The sequence below is a fragment of the Marmota flaviventris genome, chromosome 3 (genome assembly GCF_047511675.1).
Source record: "Marmota flaviventris isolate mMarFla1 chromosome 3, mMarFla1.hap1, whole genome shotgun sequence".
Lineage (NCBI taxonomy): Eukaryota > Metazoa > Chordata > Mammalia > Rodentia > Sciuridae > Marmota > Marmota flaviventris.
This window is the reverse complement of record NC_092500.1, coordinates 111,853,163-111,876,287: the sequence shown is the minus strand read 5'-3', so window position 1 is coordinate 111,876,287 and position 23,125 is coordinate 111,853,163. Positions and strand designations below refer to the sequence as shown.

The 23,125-nt window shown below is 37.8% G+C and overlaps 1 protein-coding gene and 1 pseudogene across 3 annotated transcripts in view; one reads left to right on the top strand and one right to left on the bottom strand.

The window, feature by feature from the left end:
- Positions 1–23,125, bottom strand: part of Gsr (glutathione-disulfide reductase) — a 57,301-nt gene that overhangs the window by 10,157 nt on the left and 24,019 nt on the right. For all 3 annotated transcript variants that reach the window (XM_071610240.1, XM_071610239.1, XM_027939345.2), the window contains exons 2-9: positions 21,404–21,430; positions 17,804–17,892; positions 16,533–16,602; positions 13,551–13,698; positions 9,554–9,608; positions 5,186–5,285; positions 3,980–4,066; positions 1,977–2,135 (exon numbers count right to left, since the gene is read on the bottom strand). In XM_071610240.1, the coding sequence (XP_071466341.1) occupies positions 1,977–2,135; positions 3,980–4,066; positions 5,186–5,285; positions 9,554–9,608; positions 13,551–13,698; positions 16,533–16,602; positions 17,804–17,889 (705 nt within the window). In that variant the 5' untranslated portion in view covers positions 17,890–17,892; positions 21,404–21,430. The remainder of the gene's footprint in view (positions 1–1,976; positions 2,136–3,979; positions 4,067–5,185; positions 5,286–9,553; positions 9,609–13,550; positions 13,699–16,532; positions 16,603–17,803; positions 17,893–21,403; positions 21,431–23,125) is intronic.
- On the top strand, positions 16,106–16,203 carry LOC114095925 (U6 spliceosomal RNA; annotated as a pseudogene).

Sequence of the window (23,125 nt, the reverse complement as noted above, 5' to 3'; positions counted from 1 at the left end):
GGCAAAGTTGCTCTTGAAGGGTGAAAGAGCTGGATGATTAGTTCCATTAATATAAAAACAGACAACTACTTTGACTAAATTTCATAGAACAATAAGATTAAAAACAAGCCAAGGGGTTGGGTTTGTGGCTCAGTGATAGAGCGCTTCCTGAGCATGTGTGAGGTACTGGGTTCAATTCTCAGCACCACATAAAAATGAATAAATAAAATTATGATATTGTGTCCATCAACAACTAAAAGAAAAAAACAAAACAAAACAAATATCTCCCTGGGAATTTTATTCTTTGTAAATAGGTAGCTGGGCACGGTGGCACACACCTGTAATCCCAGCAATTTGGGAGGCTGAGGCAGGAGGATTATGAGTTCAAAGTCAGCCTCAGCAATTTAGTGAGACCCTAAGCAACTCAGTGAGACCCTATCTCTAATAAAATATTAAAAAAAAGGGGGCTGGGATTGTGGCTCAGCGGTAGAGCGCTCACCTAGCACGGGCGGGACCTGGGTTAGATCCTTAGCACCAAATAAAAATAAAGGTATTGTGTTGTGTCTATCTATACCTAAAAAAATAAATATTTAAAAAAAAAAAAAAAAAAAAATATATATATATATATATATATATAAAGACTGGGGATGTGGCTCAGTGGTTAAGGACCCCTGGGTTCAATCCCTGGTACAAAAAAAAAAAGAAAAAGAAAATAAACCTGGCTTGGTAGTGCATGCCTATAATCCCAGCAGCTCAGAAGGCTGAGGCAGGAGGGTCAGAAGTTCAAATCCAGCCTCAGTGATTTATCGAGGCCCTAAGAAACTCAGCAAGACTCTATCTCTAAATACAATATTTAAAAAGGGCTGGGGCTGGTAATCCCAGCGGCTCGGGAGACTGAGACAGAGGATTGCAAGTTCAAAGCCAGCCTCAGCAAAAGTGAGGTGCTAAGCAACTCAATGAGACCCTGGCTCTAAATAAAGTTTTAAAAAAAACTGAAAAATAAGATTAGGTGTGTAGTTCTGTGGTAAGGTATGTGCTGAGCATAGACAAACCCCTGGGTTCAATCCCTAGCATCAAAAAAATGAAGATGATGATGATGATGATGAAGAAATAACCTTTTATAGAGATGAAAAAGAAATCCACATTATAACAGAATTTAATATTAGCACATAAATGAAAATGTTACATACTGCTCCAGAGGCTCCATCAACACTATAAACCTCCAACATAAAATATTCTATTATTGCAATTGAATAAGATAGCCCATTACAAAAAACATCATAAGTATCAGAAACAACAGGTTAACATATACTGCATTGGTAACTATAAGTCAGGGGCTACTATAAGTCAGGAGCTAAGCTAATTATTTTGCAGGTACTTTCTCATTTACTGTTCTCTATAACACAATGAGACAAAGTAATATTTTTATTTCCATCCTGTATGTGAAACAATTGAAACAGAAATCTTAAATTGCTTGTTCAGGGCCATGGAACTGGTAAATGATAGAAGTGAGGTTCCAATTTGGTTTGAACTCTGGGAACTACACCCCAAATCACTGTTAGACTTTACTTCAAAATTTAAGAGAAGAATATTTTCTCTGTGTGAAGTACTGGCAGATCCCAGAGAGAGATAGCTTCACATCTGTTTCCTTTGCTGAATAACACAATGTTCAGGATGAGGTATACACTCAGCTATCTGAATTAGATGCTGGGGACAATCTGGGATCAGTATAGGACTTTCAATATTCACACAGCAAAAAGGAAGTCTGCAAGAAGGAAGCCAGCAGGAAACCACTGGACCATCTAGATATAATATAATTAGGGACTGATCCAAAGTGATGGCACTAGAAAGGGAAAATATTTCAAAGGAAAAGTGATTGGATTTGATGACAAACTGAATATATGAAATAAAAAGAATCCAATGAATCCCACTCAAGTTTTGGATGGGTGAGATAGGGACAGATTCAAGATTGCTCAGGACAGACTAAGTCAGCTTACCAGATTGTTTAAATTCAAGCCCCTGGAATTTGGGTCCCGCCCAATGGCCCAGAGCAGGCAGTCAACATCTGGAATAGTGGTCAAGGTCAGCTTGCTTCCAGGAACTTCAGTAATCACGGAAACTTCCAGGCCTGATGAAGTCCTTTTAACTTCCTTGACCTATTGGCAAATAAAATGTTAAATGTGAGTGGCAAGGCAAGGGGAGAAGTTGGAAGGAAAGCAAATGAAGATGAAACTTAAAAAAATTATACCTTTATCTTATTTATTTATTTACATGAGGTGCTGAGGATTGAACCCAGGGAGTCCCTAAAATTTTTAACATTAAAAAAAATCCCACCTGAAACCTATAGTTGACAAAGACAATTTACTTTCAGCCACAGGCCATCAGCATCAGAAGTCCCTGGAGCCAGGCTTGTTTCCTGTGTTGCCCCAAAGCTCCCAGTCAATGACTGGAAATGTCAACTAATGTTATCATTGTAATGCTTTGGCTTAAAAACAAATTATTAAATGCACTTCTTCAAATCTGTGATAATATTTTAAGTCATAAATCTAAGCACAGTGGCTTGAAAGAAAGGATGTAGCAGCATCACCAAGAAACTTTTCTAAAGCATGGTCAATGCTTCCTCCTGGACATTCGGAATCAGAATGGGGGAAAGGAATAACCTACTCAGGACAGCTGAGTTTATACACAGCTACCCCTCCATTCCTGTAGGGAACTGGTTCCAGGAACCTCAACAGACATAAAACCTGTGAATGTTCAAGTCTTTTATATAAAATGGCATAGTATTTGCATATAACCTAGATACCTCCTCCTGTGTACTTTAAATCAACTTCGTTTTACTTAAAATTCAAAACACAAGGTAAACAGGTGTTAGATTGTATTATTTAGAGAAAAAGTTTGTACATGTTCAGTATACATGCCACTGTTTTCCCCAAAATATTTTTGATCCACAAGTAGTTGACTCTGCAGATGCAGAACCCATTGATAAAAGAGGGCTGACTATGCAGCTTAGTGAAGGTCCTAAGGTGATTTGGATGATAAGCCTTTCTACTAGTTCAGCATATTTATACTTACAAAGCATGTTCTCATTTATTATTTTACTTAATAGAGTTGATGTTAAAAGGATGAAGTTGTGGGGGTGGAAAAAACATTTTTACAAGATTATTCTCCAAGAAAATTGGCTGAAATTCAAGAATTCCCTGAGGAGTAATGGCTTTTGTAAAAGTTAGGCCTTAAAAATAGGTTCCACACTATCCTGTCACATATATCTTAAAAAGAAAAAAAAGAGAGAAAGAAAAAGACTTCAAGCAGCAATTAAAAATCAAAAACTCATAAAAATTGATCAAAATAAACCATAAAGTACTTGTATTAAAAATATGTTCCATTTTAGTTTGCACTACGATGCAAAAGAAAACAATTTCGGTGCTTTCTCTCTTTGTAGTGCACCAAACTGAACGGGGAATATACTTGTAGTATGAAGAAGACAAAAAAAAAAAAAGATTCCAAGGGCTGGGAATGGGGCTTAGTGGTACTTGCCTGGCATGTGAAAGGCCCTAGTTTTGACTCCTAGCACTGAAAAAAAAATCCCATACTATTTTCTGGAAAACAAATGTAAATATAAAAAGTAAGGATATGCAAAAAGGTATATGGGCACAAACATCAAAGCTTCTAACTGCCAGGTTTCTAATCTTTTACATATTTGGCTTTGTTAACACCTTAATGTGAAAAGTAGCTTTCTTAAAAAAAGGAAAGAAAAGAAATAATTGGCAGTACTCTAGGAATAGAATAAATTTTGACTGAGGAGTTCGTGTTTATAAAATTGAGGGCTGGGGTGTAGCTCAGTGGTAGAGTATTTGACTTGTGTAAGGCCCTGGGTTTGATGCAAACAAAGCATGACAACCAGGAACAAAATTCGAAACCTAAATGGGTGAGGTCAAAAGCAAAAAGTGTTATTCCCAAGAGACAGATGACAAGAGGCTATGAGCGGGCCTTGAGGACACACCTGTGAGTACTTCAAGACCTCCACGCCAGCGTTCTCCAGCTCTTCAGTGCAGTTGGAACTGATTAGTGAATCAAAATTTCTAAGTACCTGTGTACAGATATAGGCAACAGAGAGATGGGGGTTGTGGAAAACAAAACAAAACAAAACGTGATTAAAGACATGCTACAAACTTGGGAGGGAAATTTCAGTGCTGTATTATCCTTTTCCCTATCTCCTTCATTCATGGTCATATTGAGAGTAGGGTTTTTTTGGTTTTTGTTTTGGTACTGGTGACCGAACCACAGAGCACTTTAGCACCAGGCTACATCCTCAATCCCTTTTATTTTTTGAGACAGGGTCTCACACTAAGTTGTGCTAGCTAGCTTCAAATTTGAAAACCTCCTGTCTCAGACTCCCAGGTCACTGGGATCACAGGTACAAGCCATCCTGGGAGACGGAAGTGAAGTTTTAATAAATCCTCTCTTCTCCTACCAGTGTCTATATTATATTTGACTTAATTCCTGTTTTAGAGTAAAAATAAAATGGATAGTCAGCTCGGCACAATAATATATGCTTATAATCCCAATTACTAAGGAGGCTGATGTCAAAGGACCATAAGTTCTAGGCCAGGCTCTACAACTTAGCAAGCCCGTGTTTGAAAAAAAATAAAAAGGGCTGGAGATGTCATCAGTGCTTACCAACTTTCCAAATGGACCAATGTACTGATAAGACTATAAAAATATACTTATTTATTAAATACTCTGCCTTTCCTCTTCCTTCCAATTTACTGGATATTTCAATCATGCAAAATCATGTTTATGAAAAGTACTTTTCAGGACATAAATCTCCTTGGGGTTGAATTACATGACATATATCAAAGCCAAAGAGAAAGTTTTAGGAGTATGCACTGCCCAGGATTGTAAGCAAACCTCTGGTCCCTCCATTTGTTCAAGTTAAGAAGTATAACCAGCCTGGTACAGTGGCGCATGCCTGGAATCCTAGCGGCTCAGAGGCTGAGACAGGAGGATTATGAGTTCAAAGTCAGCCTTAGCAAAGGTGAGGGGCTAAGCAACTCAGTGAGACCCTGTCTCTAAATAAAATACAAAATAGGGCTGGGATATGGCTCAGTGATTTAGTGCCCCCCTGAGTTCAATCCCCGGTACCTTCCCTCCACCCAAAAAAGAAAAGGAAAATACAGGGAATGGGAAGGAAAAGGCTAAGATTTACCTTATCATGCCGTATCATTAATGATGTCTTAGAGCCCAGGGCTGAGAGGATCCCAGCTATTTCCACAGCAATATAACCTGCGCCCACAATGACACTGCGGCTTAAATGAGAGCAGAATGTTAATGTTTTATAATTTTAGATTTATAGACAAGTTATACAGATACTATGACATTTCTTTAATGACACAAAAACCTTCCAAACTAGAGATGGTTTCTTTCTTTCTTTCTTCTTTTTTTTTTTTTAAGAAAAAGGAAAAAGAAGTTTTACTGCTTTGCAAGCAAAGGAGAAACACAGGGGACTTCTGTCCCAGAGGCTGTGGTTCTGCCCATCAACAGGAACAGGGGGCTTTTCAAGAGGTTATTCAAAGGCTACATTCCACATGTTCTGTGTTGGAGTTATACTTCACTTGTTAATTTGGACCATTTCTGAGATCTTCTGCTTCCATCCCCAAAGTCTGGATTACTTCATTTTTATAGTGGGTATACACTCTAGAGATGGCCTCTTATGTGTCTAAAACTAACAGCAGGGCCACAATTCTTAGCACCATTACTCTTCTGTGTTGGGTGTTTCTCCTTGATCATGACTTAGTTCTATCAATTCTTGCAATATGGTCAAGGGCCAATTTAAGCAAGCTACTTTAACTTCTAGGATAATTCTGCAAACTAAACTTCCTGAATACATTTTGGTTTAAAAAAGAATCTTCAGTCCTGGTTAAAAGTTTGAATGAAGGTCTAAACCAATAGTGAAGAAGCTCTGATCCTGGACCCAGCTCCAGGTTTACTTTCATGCTACAGTCTGCAGAATAAGACCTCTTTTTTGGTTATCCCCTTTGGGGCTGGTGCCCTCTAAAGCTTCATACAACCTCTCCCAAGGTTGCAATGCATCATGGGTAATAAGCACTCAAGGGGAGAACAAAGGAAAACTTGCTCCAATATCTCCCTCAGGCAAAGTACCTACACTGTAAGTCCCAGACTTCACAGGGCTTACAATCTGGATGGAAAAAAGTAAAAACCCAAATGGTTCAACACTGCACAGAGCAGGAGAGGAGGAGTAGGAGGAAGAGCAGGAGGAGATGATTACACCTGCTTAGAGAGGAGAGCCACACCACTGTGGCCCCCATTTACCAACACGTGGCTCTCCTGGCCTGATTTCAATTAGAAACAATAGCCAGGACCTGGAAGATCATCACCAAAGTCCCTGCAGGTCTGGTTACACCAGAGGTATCCCTGCTAGACTACTTTTCTTGATTCCTTTTTCACTCTTCCTATGATCTAATACCTCTATATTCTCTCCTCCTACCTCATAAACCTCACATCCCACACCTCCCCCACACTCTTTGTTCACCATTAGAAACCACAGGCACTTATGCAAACCTACTATTTATATTGTAGATATTAATCTCACACATCATTTCTCATTATTGTGACAAAACTGTAATTGTCTAAATAGGAGCTATTTGGTTTCTGGTTGCATATTGTTTGCATTGGGTACTGTAAATATTGATCTCCCCTTTAAAAGTGAGGTATTAGTAACCTCCAGGAACACTACAAGAAAGAAAAACAAATGGCTATAAGAGGTAATGACCCTCTTATCCTACAATCCAGAGTATGAAAAGAAAAATCTCGGTATGGTTCAAACCTATGAAATAGCTCTTCTTCCATCTCCACCATTGTTTCTGACCTCTTTTCCTTTCTACAGTTCTTCCTTCCTATTGCTCTCCTTTCTCCTATCCACCTTCTTTTTATCCCCAGACATGTATTATTGAAGTTTTATGCTGTGTTAGGTATCACACTAGACAGGATGGATAATGATTCCTGCTCTTAAGGAATTTTGGAAGAGAGAAACATGCTCTAGAGTTGGTCAAGGATCACATCCAGTCAGTTCTTGCAGAGTAGAGAGTTTAGAAAATGCTGCAGATTCCTGAAACACAACTAGCTCTTGCAGGGCCCCCAGAAGCAGTCCATGCAAGAAACAGGCATGTACTGGGTACAGTGTCACATGCCTATAATTCCAGTACTCAGGAGATTGAGGCAGAAGGACTGCAAGTTCAAGAACAGTGATTTAGTGAGACCTTGTCTCATAATAATAAATAAAAAGGGTTAAGATGTAGTTCGGTGGTAGAGTACCACTAGGTTTAAACCCCAGTTTAAAAAACAAAACAAACAAAAAAAAAAAAACGATGGGGGAGAGGTGCTGGGGATATAGCTCAGCTGGTAAAGTGCTTGCCTTGCATGCACAAAGCCCTGGGTTCAATCCCCGGTAACACACACACACACACACACACACCCCCCAAAAAAAGGAAAGAAAAATAGGCATGAAAAAAAAAAATGGTTTATTCAGAGACCTGCAAGGAACTCAGTGCGTCCCCTCAGCTCCCATTAGTACCCATTATTACCCTAATGCTAACACTTGCCACTGTCATCTTCACTGGAAGAAATCTTTCAAGTTGCCAAATCCCCAAAGCACTTCTTTTTCCTCCTTCTGGCCCTCAGGACCACTTATGCTACAACCTTCCATGGGATTCATGCTCCCAACTCCATCCAACCAGAGGATAAAATGGAACTACACAGTGCACATGGTATTTTGTCTACAGAATTCATTCTTTCCCTGATTCTTTACTTATTTACCATGATTATAACAAGGATTTCCCTGGGTTACCTAGACTGTTCTCAAACTTCTAGGTTTAAGCAATCCTTCTGCCTCAGTCTCCCAAGCAGCTAGGACCATAGGTGCATGCTGCCATGCTCTGCTCAACAGTTAATTCATTTTCCTGTGTTCTTAAAAGTCTATTGTTTATAACATGTATAAATGCATTCATTAAATTTTTATTCATGTCAATAAAAGCTTAATAAAGGACTTTAAAATACCTAATGAACAGATATTTATAATAAAACTTGTTTCAGGTTGAGTCTAGATCAAATTTTATTATCTAAACATGATGACTCATGACCACATTTCTGGAAGCATGCTCACATGTGTCATGTCATTCAACACTAACACTAAGTAGTACAGGGAGGATTGTGAGGGATGAAAGGCTGTTATCCAATACATTTCCATGCACTAACAGTAAACCTAAAAAGACTATAGGCTTTTCTGAAACCTCATCTAAGTCAGAAGATGGCTTGGTCTACATATCCATTTTCACTGGTGCCATGGAACTGTAGAGTACAGTCCTCATCCTTTATGAACTGTGGCTATTGGTGACTTAAGGTAAAGATGGATTATTAGTCACTGATGATCTCTGAAAGCATTTGTAAAAGTGAGGCTTAGGACCTCAAACTGGACTTGCAACAGCCACTGAGGGAGCAGCAGATTAAGCACCATCAACTAGAGAGTGACTCAGATGGAGACAGAGGCCAGGCTCTGGATCACAGGTTCTTTCTTCTATTCATCTCTTACCACGAGTAAAAGGAGAACCACTCCAAAAAGCCTGCAACATGCAGGGCCTTCAAATGAGAGAAATGTTTTCCCTTGTTACCTTCTTTTCCTCTATGAATCAAATTCATGTCAGAAATTTACTAAAGTTACTCAGACAAACCTACATCAAGAACAATGCCAGGGAATGAAGATGTAACTCAGTGGTACAGTGTTTGTCTAGCATGTGCAAACCCTGGGTTCAATCCCTAGTACAAGAAAAAATAACAACAGTAACCAAAAAATGCCAATGTCAGCTGGTCACTTTGGCACATGCCTATAGTCATCAGCTACTTGAGAGGCTGAAGCAGGATGGCAATTTAAGCCCAGGATTTCAAGTTCATCCTGGGCAACATCGTGAGACCCCCCCATTCAAAAAAAAAAAAAAAAAGAACAAGAACAATGTCAGAAAATATATTTTTGTGAGACCAACAGAGCCATCTTTTATGGAGACCCCTCTGTACTAACTTTGAAAAATCCAGAGTCAATTACTTTAGAGATGTTATGACTTGATGCCATATCAAGCTGAAGAGAGTTTTAGGTCTTTCTTTTTTTTAAATATTTTTTTAGTTGTTAATTTTTTTTTAGTTGTTAAATTTATTTGTATGCGGTGCTGAGAATCGAACCCAGTGCCTCACACATGTTAGGTAAGTGCTCTACCACAGAGCTACAACCTCTGACCAGAGTTTTAGGACTTATATTATTGAGTCTTCAATACTATCCTGTATCTGATTTGAGTTCTTAACATTCTACAATGGCCTCTGCCCAAAAGCATATAAGATTTCAAGGATCTACTGAGGAGTACTAGTGGATGAGGTACCCAAGGACAGAAAAGGAGAAAAGGTAGAAAAATTGAACTTAGAAAACACTATAAATGGTTGGGAAGGGGAGGAAGAGGAAAAGTTCTCAGGCAAGACTGTGGAGAAAGGGAGCATTAAGGTGAAGTCCACTTACCGAGGCAATTCTTCCAACTGAAAAAATCCATCACTGGTTATTCCTAGGCTGGCACCTATGTAGAAAATACAATATTAATCACACAAGACTGCACTTTCTCTTGTACACAGCATTTTATGCAAGAACCAAACAGTTTTTCAGTTAACACACAGTTTTGTCAAGTTTGTTAAAGTTTCCACTTAGAAAATGGTCCACTAAGTCTTCTGTGAATCAACACTTTTAATTTCTTTCTAGAACTAGAAGCAACGGCAGCTAACTAACTTTAAATTTACTTTAGCCAGGGCTGGCGTTGTGGCTCAGGGGTAGAATGCTCACCTAGCACACGTGAGGCACTAGGTTTGATCCTCATTACAACATAAAAATGAAATAAAGATATTGTATCCACCTACAACTAAAAAATAAATATTTAAAAAATACTTTAGCCAGGTGCTAAAGTCTCTGGGACCCTGTCTCAAAATAAAATCAAAAGGGCTGGGTATGTAGCTCAGTGATAAAGTGTCCTTGGATTCAATGACTTAATCCCCAATATTGCAAAAAGTAATTATAGGGCTGGGGATATAGCTCAGTTGGTAGAGTGCTTGCCTTGCATGCACAAGGCCTTGAGTTCAATCCCAAGCATCATAAACAATCAAAAAATAATTATAATATATAAAAGCAAATACACACACACAGATACATACACACAGAACCCAAGCATCATGATTATAAGATACATCTTTTCAGAGGTGATAAATATTTTTAAAAACGTATCTTGAAATCAATAGATACAATGCCTGATTCTGTTTCTGCTGTGTCTTTTATGCCTATTCTCTTCTCCTATCCCTGGCATTGCAGCAGGGGAAAAGTAACTATCTTAAAAGATAGTTACTTGAAGTAAGATTGAAATATTTCCATCACATTTCTGGTAAAAACCATACCCAATCTTCTGTACTGGGAATTACAAGTTTTCTAGCTGATCTGCATCTTTCTCTGTCCCTTTCAAGTCACTGTCCCATTTGTTTCTAAAATTATCACTGAGCTGGGTGTGGTGGTACACACTTGTAATCAGTGACTTGGGAGAGGATCTCAAGTTTGAGGCCAGTCCCAGCAACTTAGTGAGACCCTTGACAACTTAGTGAGACCTATCTAAAAATAAAAAATAAAAAGGACTGAGGATATAGCTCAGTAGTAAAGTACCCCTGGGTTCAATATCTGGTACCCCAAAATAAATAATCACTGAGATCTTGTTACTATAATATTTATAAATTAACATTTGTCAGTTATCATAAATTTAGAGATTCCACTATTTGGCTTAATAAGTTCCCATAAATTGGCCCCAACCCAATTCCAGTCTCAGGTCACAGTATTTGCCTCAAGAATGTCAGTGCTAGAAAAACTGGCTGAATTGTTTCAATGTCCACCAAAGACATCTTTATTACCCACTGATTCTTTTCTTCCTCAGCACATAACATTCAGTTTGTGTGCACAATTCCCTAGAAGTCTTCCTGGTTCATCCCAGCCCATACTAATCTGCCCTGCCTCTGAGTACTTAAAACCTCACTATCTGGCAATCATGTATTAGAACATTTCATTTAGTGTTTGTATTTGCTTTGTTTTATTTTATTTTTTTTTGATTTATTACTTTTTATTTTTATTTTTTGGGGTACCAGTGATTGAACTCATGGGCACAGCCCTATTTTGTATTTTATTTAGAGACAGGTTCTCACCGAGTTGCTTAGTGCCTTGCTGTTGCTGAGGCTGGCTTTGAACTTGCGATCCTCCTGTCTCAGCCTGAGCTGCTGGGATTACAGGTGTACACTTTGCTTACTTTTTATATTTTAAATAAATTGATAAATGTTTTAAAAATTTTTTTGAATAAGAGATTATTTTATTAATACTTTGAGGTTCTAAGGAAAGAGTAAGCCATACAGTATTGGGAGTGAGAAATGCCTGGATTTCCTATGTTCTAAATTATTTGTTTTCTTTTAGGGTTAAATAAATTATTTATTTATTTATTTTTAATTGAATTATTTATTTATTCTAATTTGTTATACATGATAGCAGAATGCAATTCATTTCATATTATACATATATAGCCCAATTTCTCGTCACTGATTGTATACAATGTATTTTCACACCATTCTTATCTTCATACACTTTGTTTGCATTTGCTTTATTTTACTTTTAGGCTAGGCATGGTGTGTATGCCTGTAACCCCAGTAACTCAGGAGGCTGAGGCAGGAAGATTGCAAGTTCAAGATCAACTTTAGCACCTTAGCAAGGCTCTAAACAACTTGTCTCAAAATGAAAAATAAAAGGCCAGGGACATAGCTCAGTGGTAAAGTGCCCTGGGTTCAATCCTCAGTACCACACACACATATAGACAAAAAAAAAAAAAAAAAAAAAAAATCACACACACACACACACACACATATATGTATATAGATATACATATATGTATATATTTCTATATCTTAGAAACTATACCTATCAAGGATACTTATGTCTAATATTCAAATTCTATTTAACATATGTCTAACTATTTCATGTCTAATATATTCATTTGTGATTATTTGAATGTTCTATGTCTAATATATTTTATGTTTAATATTCCCAACTAAATTTTAATCTACTTGAGAATGGTATCTTCGTATCTTTTACAGTAATTGTCTTTACCTTTAGGGGTCAAACACTTTGTTTTGTTTTGGGTACTGGGGATAGTACCCAGGAGTGTTTTGAGTTACATCCTCAGCCCTATTTCTGAGACAGCATCTAAGTTGTCTTGAACCTGTGACCCTCTTGTAGGTGAGATTACAAGTGTGTGCCACTTGGCCTGGCATGAATACTTTAAAGCTGGTGACAATTTATGGATCCTCTCTTCAGAATGATCCATATAAAATTCAGGATGGTAATGAGTCTTATGGCACCAATCCATGGAACATAAAAAAGCGGCATAAACTATGCTCACCATCCAAAAGACCTGCAAAGGTAGATAGGGCCATCTCTGAGATTCCTAATTTAATCTTCTTTTATAATCTCCATATTACAGACAAAAAGATGTATATAAGGCTTACTTATGGGCTGGGAATGTGGCTCAATCGGTAGCGCGCTCGCCTGGCATGCGTGCGGACCGGGTTCGATCCTCAGCACCACATACAAACAAAGATGTTGTGTCCGCCAAAACTAAAAAAATAAATATTAAAAAAATTCTCTCTCTTAAAAAAAAAGTTGCTTTAAATTTGAAAAGAGGGACTGCAATATTAAAAAAAAAAAAAAAAAAACAGGCTTACTTAACTAGTTAAACTACATCCTTACAAGATCTCTCTCCCTTCAGTCAATATATTTGTACCTTATAAATAGCAACACTTCTAACAGAGACTAGAAACAATCTATACATGCTAAGATTGAGGCTACAATAGTTTGAAATGGATGAAATCTCTTTCCTCTCCTCTTCACTAACTACCACTTAGCCAATTAATTTTAGGTTCTACAGAGACTTTTTTCATAGTCTTTTTTTTTTTTGGGGGGGGGGGGGGTTGAGGGTACAGGGATTGATTCAGGGGCACTCGATCACTGAGCCACATCCCAGCCCTATTTTATATTTTATTTAGAGACAGGGTCTCACTGAGTTGTTTAGTGCCACATTTTTGCCAAAGCTGGCTTTGAGCTTGTGATCCTCCTGCCTCAGCCTCCCTAGCCGTTGGGATTACAGGTCTGCACCACCATGCCTGGCTTCACAGCCTTTCTTAAGAGAAAACTGGGGTCTGGGGATGTGGCTCAAGCGGTAACGCGCTTTCCTGGCATGCGCGGGGCGCTGGGTTCGGTCCTCAGCATCACATAAAAATAAAATAAAGATGTTGTGTCCACCGAAAACTGAAAAATAAATATTACAAAATTCTCTCTCTCTTAAAAAAAAAAAGAGAAAACTGGTATAGGCATATCCATGGCCTAGTTTGTAATTCTGAATGCAATGGAAAACCCCTCCAAATAGTTAATAACTATTTGCCTTTGAACTCACCAGGGATCTGGCTCTCATGAGGATATGAGGGGACACCACCTGTGGCAATCAGAATGTGAGGAGCTGTGTATTTTTTCCCATTAACCTCCACTGTGGGCTGGGGATCACATGTGAATGCTGCATGGCCATGGATGATTTCTATATGGGACTGAAGAAGAAATAACAACATTAGACTGTTCTTAAGATAAAGCAAAAACACCTGATGCAACATATCAGCTCTTCCGTATCTCCAGTAAAATTTGTGATTTTTGGTTTGAAATACCAAGACAATTCTGTTTCTTGCGTTTATGTAGAGTTCTTGACTGCTAACTGATACTCAAGTAAAGGGATTGCCGTTAGATACTGAAAGCATAAAATAAGAAATGCAAGAAGAAATGGAAGAGGAGGAGAAAGGAAGCACTGAGGGAGAAAGTCTTCCTTACAGTGAGAGAGATTGAAGAATGATGTGTCTGGAGGAAGGGAAAAAGAAAGAGGAAAACAAAAAAATAAAGGTTAAGGGGCTGGGGTTGTGGACTCAGCAGAAGAGCGCTCGCCTAACACATGCAAGGCGCTGAGTTTGATTCTCAGCACCACATAGAAATAAATAAAATGAAGGAATTGTATTCAACTACAACTAAAAAAATATTTAAAATAATAATAAGTTGAAAACTAAAAGCTGATTTGCTCTTACTAACATCATCTATGCCAAGGCATCAATTTGAGAAGGCTGGCAAGCTTCTGCCAGTCGTGATACATGTATTGGCCTGCGAATACAGGTGACTAAATAAGGATAATGGAGGCATGCAAGTATGATCACACAATGGAATGTATCAACATTCTGGAACATGTCTAGTTCTGAACTGAGCTATTTCCTCTTTTCCAACCACCCCTCCAGGTCTATTCCTGCAGGTGCCTTGCTTAATCAAGCTGAATTAAAATCAATGCCAAAACCCACAAGCCTCCAGAACACCCTTTCTTCAGGAATAAAAAGTTCCTATGAGGTGCTTGAGAAAAAGGAGTGTGAGCTGAGTAGTAATAATTCAGACAACACAGTTTGGAGGAATTTTCATTTCCTAAGATATTGGACAGCAAGTTTCCTTTTCTATGAGGGAAAGCTATAAACAATTCCTTGATCATAAAGTCACAGTAAGTTCTATTTCATATCAAGATTTATAAGTATTTAAAAATGCTGGATTTCTTGGTAATTTTCCTATCTCTTGCAAAAGTATTTCAGCTAGCTCCACTTAAAAATTTTGATGTGTGGGGATGGGAAGGATGGTGGAATGAGATGGACATTATTACCCTATGTACATGTATGATTGCACGAATGAGTCATAACCCCGCAGCGTGTCCAGCAAGAGAAATAAGAAGTTGTGTTCCATCTGTATACAATAAGTTGAATGTATTCTACTGTCATGTATACTATTTAGAACAAATTTTAAAAATTAAAATTTTGATGTAGGTGCTTTAGTAATAGAATGTTGTATCTCTAATAAATATAAGTCTGAGAGCCTTAAAATCCTTTGGAGTTAGTAGATACAGAACTGTACTCAAGTATCTTTCCTTCTAAATTGGGGGTTAAGGTCAGAAAATATATTCTGGGAATGGGGATGTAGCTCAGTGGTAAAGCAATTGCCTAGTTTGCTTAATGCCCTAGGTTCAATCCTCAGGACCACTTGGGGGGGAAAAATGACTACAAGAAAATATCTAAATATCCTCCTCCAAAAAATAAATACAGGGCTGGGGTTGTGGCTCAGTGGTACAGCACTTGCCTAGTAAGTGTGAGGCACTGGGTTTCATCCTCAGCACCACATAAAAAATAAATAAATAAAGGCATTGTGTACATCTCAACTAAAAAATATTTTTAAAATAAATAAATAAATAATCAAATACAACGAATGATAAGAACCAATATAAAAGTATTTGAGATTAGCCATCTGTAGAAGTAATTCACCTTAAAAACTGGTTTAGAGCCAGGTGTAGTCATGAACACCTATAATCCCAGCAACTCAACAGGTTGAGGCAGGAGGATTCCAAGTTTAAGGCTAATCTCAGCAATTAAGCAGGGTCCTAAGCAATTCAATGAGAACCCTGTCTCAAAAAATAAAAAAGAACTGGGGATGTAGCTCAGTGGTAGAGTGCCCTGGCTTCAATGCCTAGTAGCAAAAGACAAAAAACATTGGTTTATAAACATGTCACTATTGAGATTAGGGCAGCTCAAACAGCAACAAGAATCTACTGTTTGATGCTATATGATTTTCTTGGAATAAACCCAACTACTAGGTATAATACTCAAAAAAAAAAAAAACCAGAATCTACTGTCATCTGAATAAAAATTAAGCTATATAAATATGTAAATCTCCTAGAAACTGCAAAGTGAAACCACAAAGACAAAGGAAGGATGATGGGACATATGCTGTACAGTAAAAGGATGTGGGAGGAGAGAAGGGAAGCAGGTAGAATTGAGGATTGAAATGGAGAAAACTATGTTACATGCATTTATGAATATGCCAAAATGAACTCTACAATTAGGCATAACTATAATACATTTTAAAAAGAAAAAGGAGAGCTGGTGTTTGCTTTAGTAGCATATGTACTAAAATAGGAACAGAAAAGATTAATGTAACCCCTGTACAAAGATGACATATGAATCTGTGAAGCATTCCATACTAAAAAGAAAATGGAAGGCTGGATGACCTGTAATTTACCAATGTCACTAGTATGGCCTGGCATGGAGGAGGTATAACATCTAAGCACTAAGGCAGAAAAAGCCTCAGAAAGGTAAAGGACAACATATACTTGCCAGAGGCAAACACACTATATGAAGATACATTTTTGCCTGGCCACACCTACTTGCCTACTCCAGCAAAAAACAGCTCCTTCCTTTTCTAAGTTCAAAACCCAGCATACAGGGCTGGAGATATAGCTCAGCTGGTAGAGTGCTTGCCTCGCACACACAAGACCCTGGGTTTGATTCTCAACAACAAAAAAAAGCATACACACCTTGGTTAGATTGTTTCGATAGATGGTGTTCAGGCGGCTCACATAGGCATCCCGCTTTTCTTTTATAACACTGCAACAAAACCTGAGTCAGTACTGAGAAACAGGATTTTCCTTTCAGTAGCCAGAGAACTGTCCCAACACCCGTAAGCAGAAAATCATAGACTCTCAATAAAAATGAAGTGAATAAATATCTCTGAAGACAGATGTCCTTTCCCTGTGACCACCTGCCTTCCTCTGTGTTGAGAATCCTTACTCCACTCCATGGAGAACGCTCAGTTGGCATCCACTTATGTGGGCTTCTTTCTGCATATAATCAAGGATAGTTGCTTTGGCATAGCACATAGAACATGGTGGCCACTCAAAAATGTTTATTGAAACATAAATAGCGAATAGATTTGCTAAAACTTTGTGAAAATTCAATGATTTCAAAAGTTTATGGCAATCCAGATGCAAAAGCGCACGCCTATAATCCCAGTGGCTCAGGAAGCTGAGGCAGGAGGATTGCAAGCTCAAGGTCAGCCTCAGCAATTAAGAGAGGCCCTAAGCAACTTAGGACCTATCTCAAAATAAAAAAATAAAAAGGGCTGGGGATGTGGTTAAGCTCAGTGGTTAAGTTCCCCTGGGATAAATCCACAGTATCTTCCTCCACCAAAAAAAAATTTTTGGTGATTCCTTAAAAGTTAAATATAGAATTGCCATATCATCCAGCAATTCCACTTCTAGGTATAGACCCAGAAGAATTGAAAACTGGGACTCAAACAGATACTTGTACACCAACGTTTGCAGCAGCATTCTTCCTAACAGCCATAAAGTAGAAATAACCCAATAGTCCATGGACAGGTAACTGAATAAAATATAGAAGGGATACTACTGCACAGTAAAGAGCATGAATTATTTATACAGGTTACAACATGAATAAACCTTGAAAATGTTATGCTAAGCAAAATAAACCAGACATAAAAGCAAAGACATTATATGACTCTATGAAGAACCTAGCATAGGTTCAGCCATAAAGACAGAAAGTAGACTAGAGGTAGCAGTGGCTAGGGCATGGGGAATGAGGAGTTACATTTAATGGGTAAAGAATTCTGTTTCGGGTGGTGGAAACGTACTGGAAATGCAGAATGATCACAGCTGCACAACACTGGAATGTACTTAATGGTAAATTTTACATTGTACATATTTTACCACAATAATATCTCCCCAAGTTTAGGCTTAAGTTACTAGAAATCTACATTTGCAAATTGAACCCTTTGAGCATTAATACTTACCGCCAATTGAATTTACTCTCACAGCTTTGAAAGCCATAATCAACATGATCATGCATGAATTCAGAGTGGACAGCTGTGTTCCACATTACCTATAAAGAAAAGTACCCAAAATAGTAGTACATGAGTCCTGAAGAAAGAAAGATGTCATGAATGAATGGTAACTATGTGACAGCAGGTAAGAACTAACCTTGAAATTAAAAACAAAACTAAACACACTAAGAATGAAAGTTCAGAAGCATGACCAAATGGACTGGACAGTGAGGCTTCTGAAATATTGGGCAAATTATAACCAATATAACCAATATTGTTAAGTAATAGAGTTTATAATAAATAATATGAAAGCAGAATATTACAAGCCTAATAGTTTTTTCTTTAAAGTTTTTAAACTTATCATTCGCTATATTCCTATTTTTTTTATATTTATTTTTTTCATTGTAGTTGGACACAATACCTTTATTCATTTATTTTTATGTGGTGTTAAGGATCAAACCCAGGGTCTCACATGTGCTAGGCGAGCACTCTACTGCTGAGCCACAACCCCAGCCCCCTATATTCCTATTTTAAGTTTTTTTTTTAGATTTCTGTACGCCTTGTCCTTTTGATTCAATTCCAGGAAATGGAATGCATCTGTAACTTTACAGGATAGTAATTCAGAAGAAAAGCTATGAAATAAAGTTTTTGTTGTTGTTCCTTTTTTTTTTTTTTTTGCTTTGGGCAGGGGGCACTGATGATTGAACCCAAGGGCACTTAACCACTAAGCCACATTCCCAGCTTTTTTTGAGAAAGGTCTTGCTGAGTTGCTTTGAGCCTCATTAAAATGTTGAGGCTGGCTCTGAGTTACAATACTTCTGCCTCATCCTCCCAAGTCGCTAATATTACAGGCATGTGCCACCGCATCCAGCAAGGACTAAAAATTCTAAGAGAACAAATTTCTATTATGTAGTCAGTAACTACAAACATGCCCTTAGAAGGATGTACATAATCACACATCTGTAATACAAAGGTTGACTGCACCTACTGTGGAATGCAGTCAGTCATTTGTAAAGGTCTTTTATGACAAATGAATATCAATTTAATGAGATTCAAATTGGCATTAAGAACCCTAGATAACAAACCACCATTTTTCTCTGCAAGACAAGCTTTAGACTACATCTTTGGCCAGCCTAAAATGCCTTCTTTGTACCTTTGTCCCTCTGCACTTAATATGATTAAAATGAGAACTGGGCACTGGGCATGGTACGCATGACTATAATCTCAGGGATTCAGGAGGCTGAGACAGAAGGATATGAAGTTTAAGACCAGCCTCAACAATTTAGTGAAACCCTGTCTCACAATAAAAATAAAAAGTAAGGGGGACTGGGGTGGTGGCTCAGCGGTAGAACACTTGCCTAGCTTGTGTGAAGCCCTGGGTTCGATTCTCAGCACCCCATGTAAATTAATAAAGGTTCATTGACAACTAAAAAATATTTTTAAAAAGGGGGTGGTGCATTAGGGACAAAGTTCAATGCTAAAGCACCCCCAGGTTTAATCCCTAGTACCACACAAAATACAGTCAATCAGTAAAGAAATTTTTAAAAGATTGTCAATGTTCATAAAAATAAGGACTGTTTGATTTTTTTTTTTTAAACTCAGGTGAAATTCATGTAACATAGAATTAACCATTTTATCTGCTTTATTCTTGATCTTAATGCACATGAAAGAGTCACTAACACCACAAATATTTTGCTTCCAGTTTGTATTATGTACTATGTGACAGCATCATGCACCCTCTGGAGAGGGTGCCTCTGTATGAACCACTTTAGGCCTTTTGGTTCAGATCTAATCATAGCAGTAGGGGCCACCAACCTCCGGTTGCTCCTCTACTGCTGATTCACTCTGCCCTTCTGATACAGGGGAGTTACTCTACACTTCAGGCTGTTTTACAAAATAAGAGGCAACTACCAACTGATGCTCAAGAATGCAAAGCACTGAAATCAGTAGAGCCCAACAGAAATAAAAAACAAAAATCTACCAGATGTGATCAGAAGGGATAAGTGAAATAAAATATGGGAACAAGACATTACAAATTCAAATTCCTATGCAGTATTTGCCCAGTGGTATTTTTAAAAATAATGAGGTAGCACTAGTCAACACCGAACTTATTGCCATAATTAGGTTTAAATTACATAAAATCACTGTATAACTTAATTTATGTAATTCATATATCCATGACCCCAAGTAGAACAGACTCCAAAGTCTGGAATTAAGGGCTGGAGGTGAAACTCAGTGGTAGAGTGCTTGCCTAGAATACACAGGCCATTGGTTTGATGTCTATTACCATAATTTTTTTTTTTAAATTTTAAATCTACAATTAAAAGGAAAGAAAATAATGGAAACAGTGTCCCAAAGAGCAAATTTCCTAAAAACCTACCTTACCAAAGGAATGGATTTCAGAAAATCTTTCTGAAATGAAATTTCAGTGGAGTGCATGTCACTGATGAGAATACCACATTTGCTTACAGGACATCAGAAAGCTGCCAATTTAAAGTTGAAGCCCAGGCCAGGCATGATGGCTCATACCTACAATCCCAGTGGCTCAGGAAGCTAAGGCAGGAGGATTGCAAGTTCAAAGCCAGTCTCAGCAACTCAGCAAGGCCCTAAGCAACTTAGTGAGACCCTGTCTCAAAATAAAAAAGTTAAAAAAAAAAGGGTTGGGAATATGGGTCAGTAGCTAATTGCCCTGGATTCAATCCCTGGTACCCAATAAACAAATAGCTGGCCCTCTGTATCCAGAAGTTACACATCTGTGGACTCAAACAACCTTAGATGGAAAATATTAAAAGAAAATTGTGTCTGTACTGAAATTTACAGAATTTTCTTGTCATTTTTTAGGGAATAATGACAAGAGAATTTTAACAACTATTAACAAAGCATTTACACTTTATTAGGTATTATAAGTAATCTAGAGACGATTAAAAGTATACAGAGGGAGCCAGGCATGCTGGCACACACCTGCAATTCCAGTGACTTGGGAGGCTCAGGCAGAAGGATTGTAAGTTCAAAGCAAGTTCTCAGCAACTTAGTGAGACCTCATCTCAAAGTAAAATTTAAAAAATGGGCTGGGGATGTGGCTCAGTGGTTAAGGGCCCCTGGGTTCAATCTCTGGTACCAAAAAAAAAAAAAAAAGTATACAGAAGAGTGGTTTATAGAGGATACACAAATACTACACCATTTTAATATAAGGGACTAGTGCATCCATGGATTTTGATACACTCAGGGGTCCTAGAACCAATCCTGCATTAATATTGAGGGACAACTGTGCATTCAAATGTATCATAAAATTATTTGCAACCATAAGGAAGAGGCAACTTTGGGAATAAAAGATGCAATTTTTCCTCTATGTGAAACAGAGAAATGAGTTCAATGAAAACTACACCACAGATATCAGGACCAAAAAATCATGAATGTGGTATTTTTTTTTAAGCCACTTTTAGTTGGTTTCTCTCATTTAAAATTATTTCACAGAAATAATTTTAAATGATATATTTGAAAATGTCCTTGTTCTGATCATGATTTACCAAGCATGAAAAAGGAGTATAGAAGGAAGAAAAAAATTTTTACCTTTTTGGGTACACATCCAACATTCACCTAAGGGGGAAAAAAGAAACATACTTTAAGAAAATGAAACTCAAACCATTAAATGTACCTGCAAGAAAGGAACTGTAAACATCAAATAAGACTTTCTTGAGTTCGTTTTCTTTATTTAAATTAGGTATATATGACAGTAGAGTGCATTTTGATTCATTGTACACAACTGCAGTACAACTTTCATTTCTCTGATTATACACAATGTAGTGTCCCATCATATGTACAGTCATACATGTACCTAGGGTAATAATGTCCATCGCATTACAACATCTTTCCTGCCCCATACCCTCTCTCCTTATCCCCCTCCCCTATGCCCAAAGTTCCTCTATTTTTTTTCCATGCCCTCCCCCATTATGGATCAGCATTCACTTTCCAGAGAAAACATTTGGCCTTTGGATTTTGGGGACTGGCTTACTTCACTTAGCATAATATGCTCCAACTCCATCCATTTACCTGCAAATGCCATAATTTTATTCTTTCTTAATGCTGAGTAATATTCCATTGTGTATATATAACACAGTTTCTTTATCCATTCATCTATTGAAGGGCATCTAGGTTTCTTCCACAGTTTAGCTACTGTGAATTAAGCTGCTATAAACATTGATGTGGACTGTGTTACTATAGTATGCTGATTTTAAGTCCTTTGGGTATAGACCAAGGAGTGGGATAGCTGGGTCAAATGGGGTTCCATTCCAAGTTTTCTAAGGAATCTCCATACTGCTTTCCAGATTGATTGCACCAATTTGCAGTGTCACCAGCAATGTGTGAGAGTGTGCCTTTCCCCCCACATCCTCACCAACACTTATTGTTGTTTGTATTCTTGATAACTGCCATTCTGACTGGTGTGAAATGAAAACTTAGAGTAGTTTTGATTTTTGCATTTCTCTAATTGCTAGAGATGTTGAACATTTTTTCATATATTTGTTGATCGATTGTATATCTTCTTCTAAGTGTGCTTAGCTCCTTAGCCTATTTATTGATTGGGTTGTTTGGGGTTTTTCGGTGTTAAGTTTTTTGAGTTCTTTATATTTCCTGGAGATTAGTGTTCTATCTGATGTGGATGTGGTAAAAATTTGCTCCCAAAATGTAGGCTCTCTTTTCATCTCATTGATTGTTTCCTTTGCTGAGAAGAAACTTTTTAGTTTGAATCCATCTCATTTATTAATTCCTGATTTTATTTCTTCACTTTAGGAGTTTTGTTAAGGAAGTCGGGGCCTAATCTGACGTGATGAAGATTTCAGCCTACTTTTTCCTCTATTAGGTGCAGGGTCCCTGGTCTAATTCCTAGGTCCTTGATCCACTTCGAGTTTAATTTTTGTGCATGATGAGAGAGAGGGCTTAGTTTCATTTTGTTGCATATGGATTTGCAGTTCTCCCAGCACCATTTGTTGAAGAGGCTATCTTTTCTCCAATGTATGTTTTTGGCTCATTTGTCTAGTATGAGATATCTGTATTTATGTGGATTTGCCTCTGTGTCTTCTATTTTGTACCATTGGTCTACATGTCTATTTTGGTGCGAATACCATGCCATTTTTGTTACAATAAGCTTTGTTGTGTAGTTTAAGGTCTGGTATTGTGATGCTTCCTGCTTCACTCTTCTTGCTAAGGACTGCTTTGGCTATTCTGGGTCTCTTGTTTTTCCAAATAATTTTTTCCTTGAGTTCTAAGTCACTAGATTGTACGGCTACTTCCTTT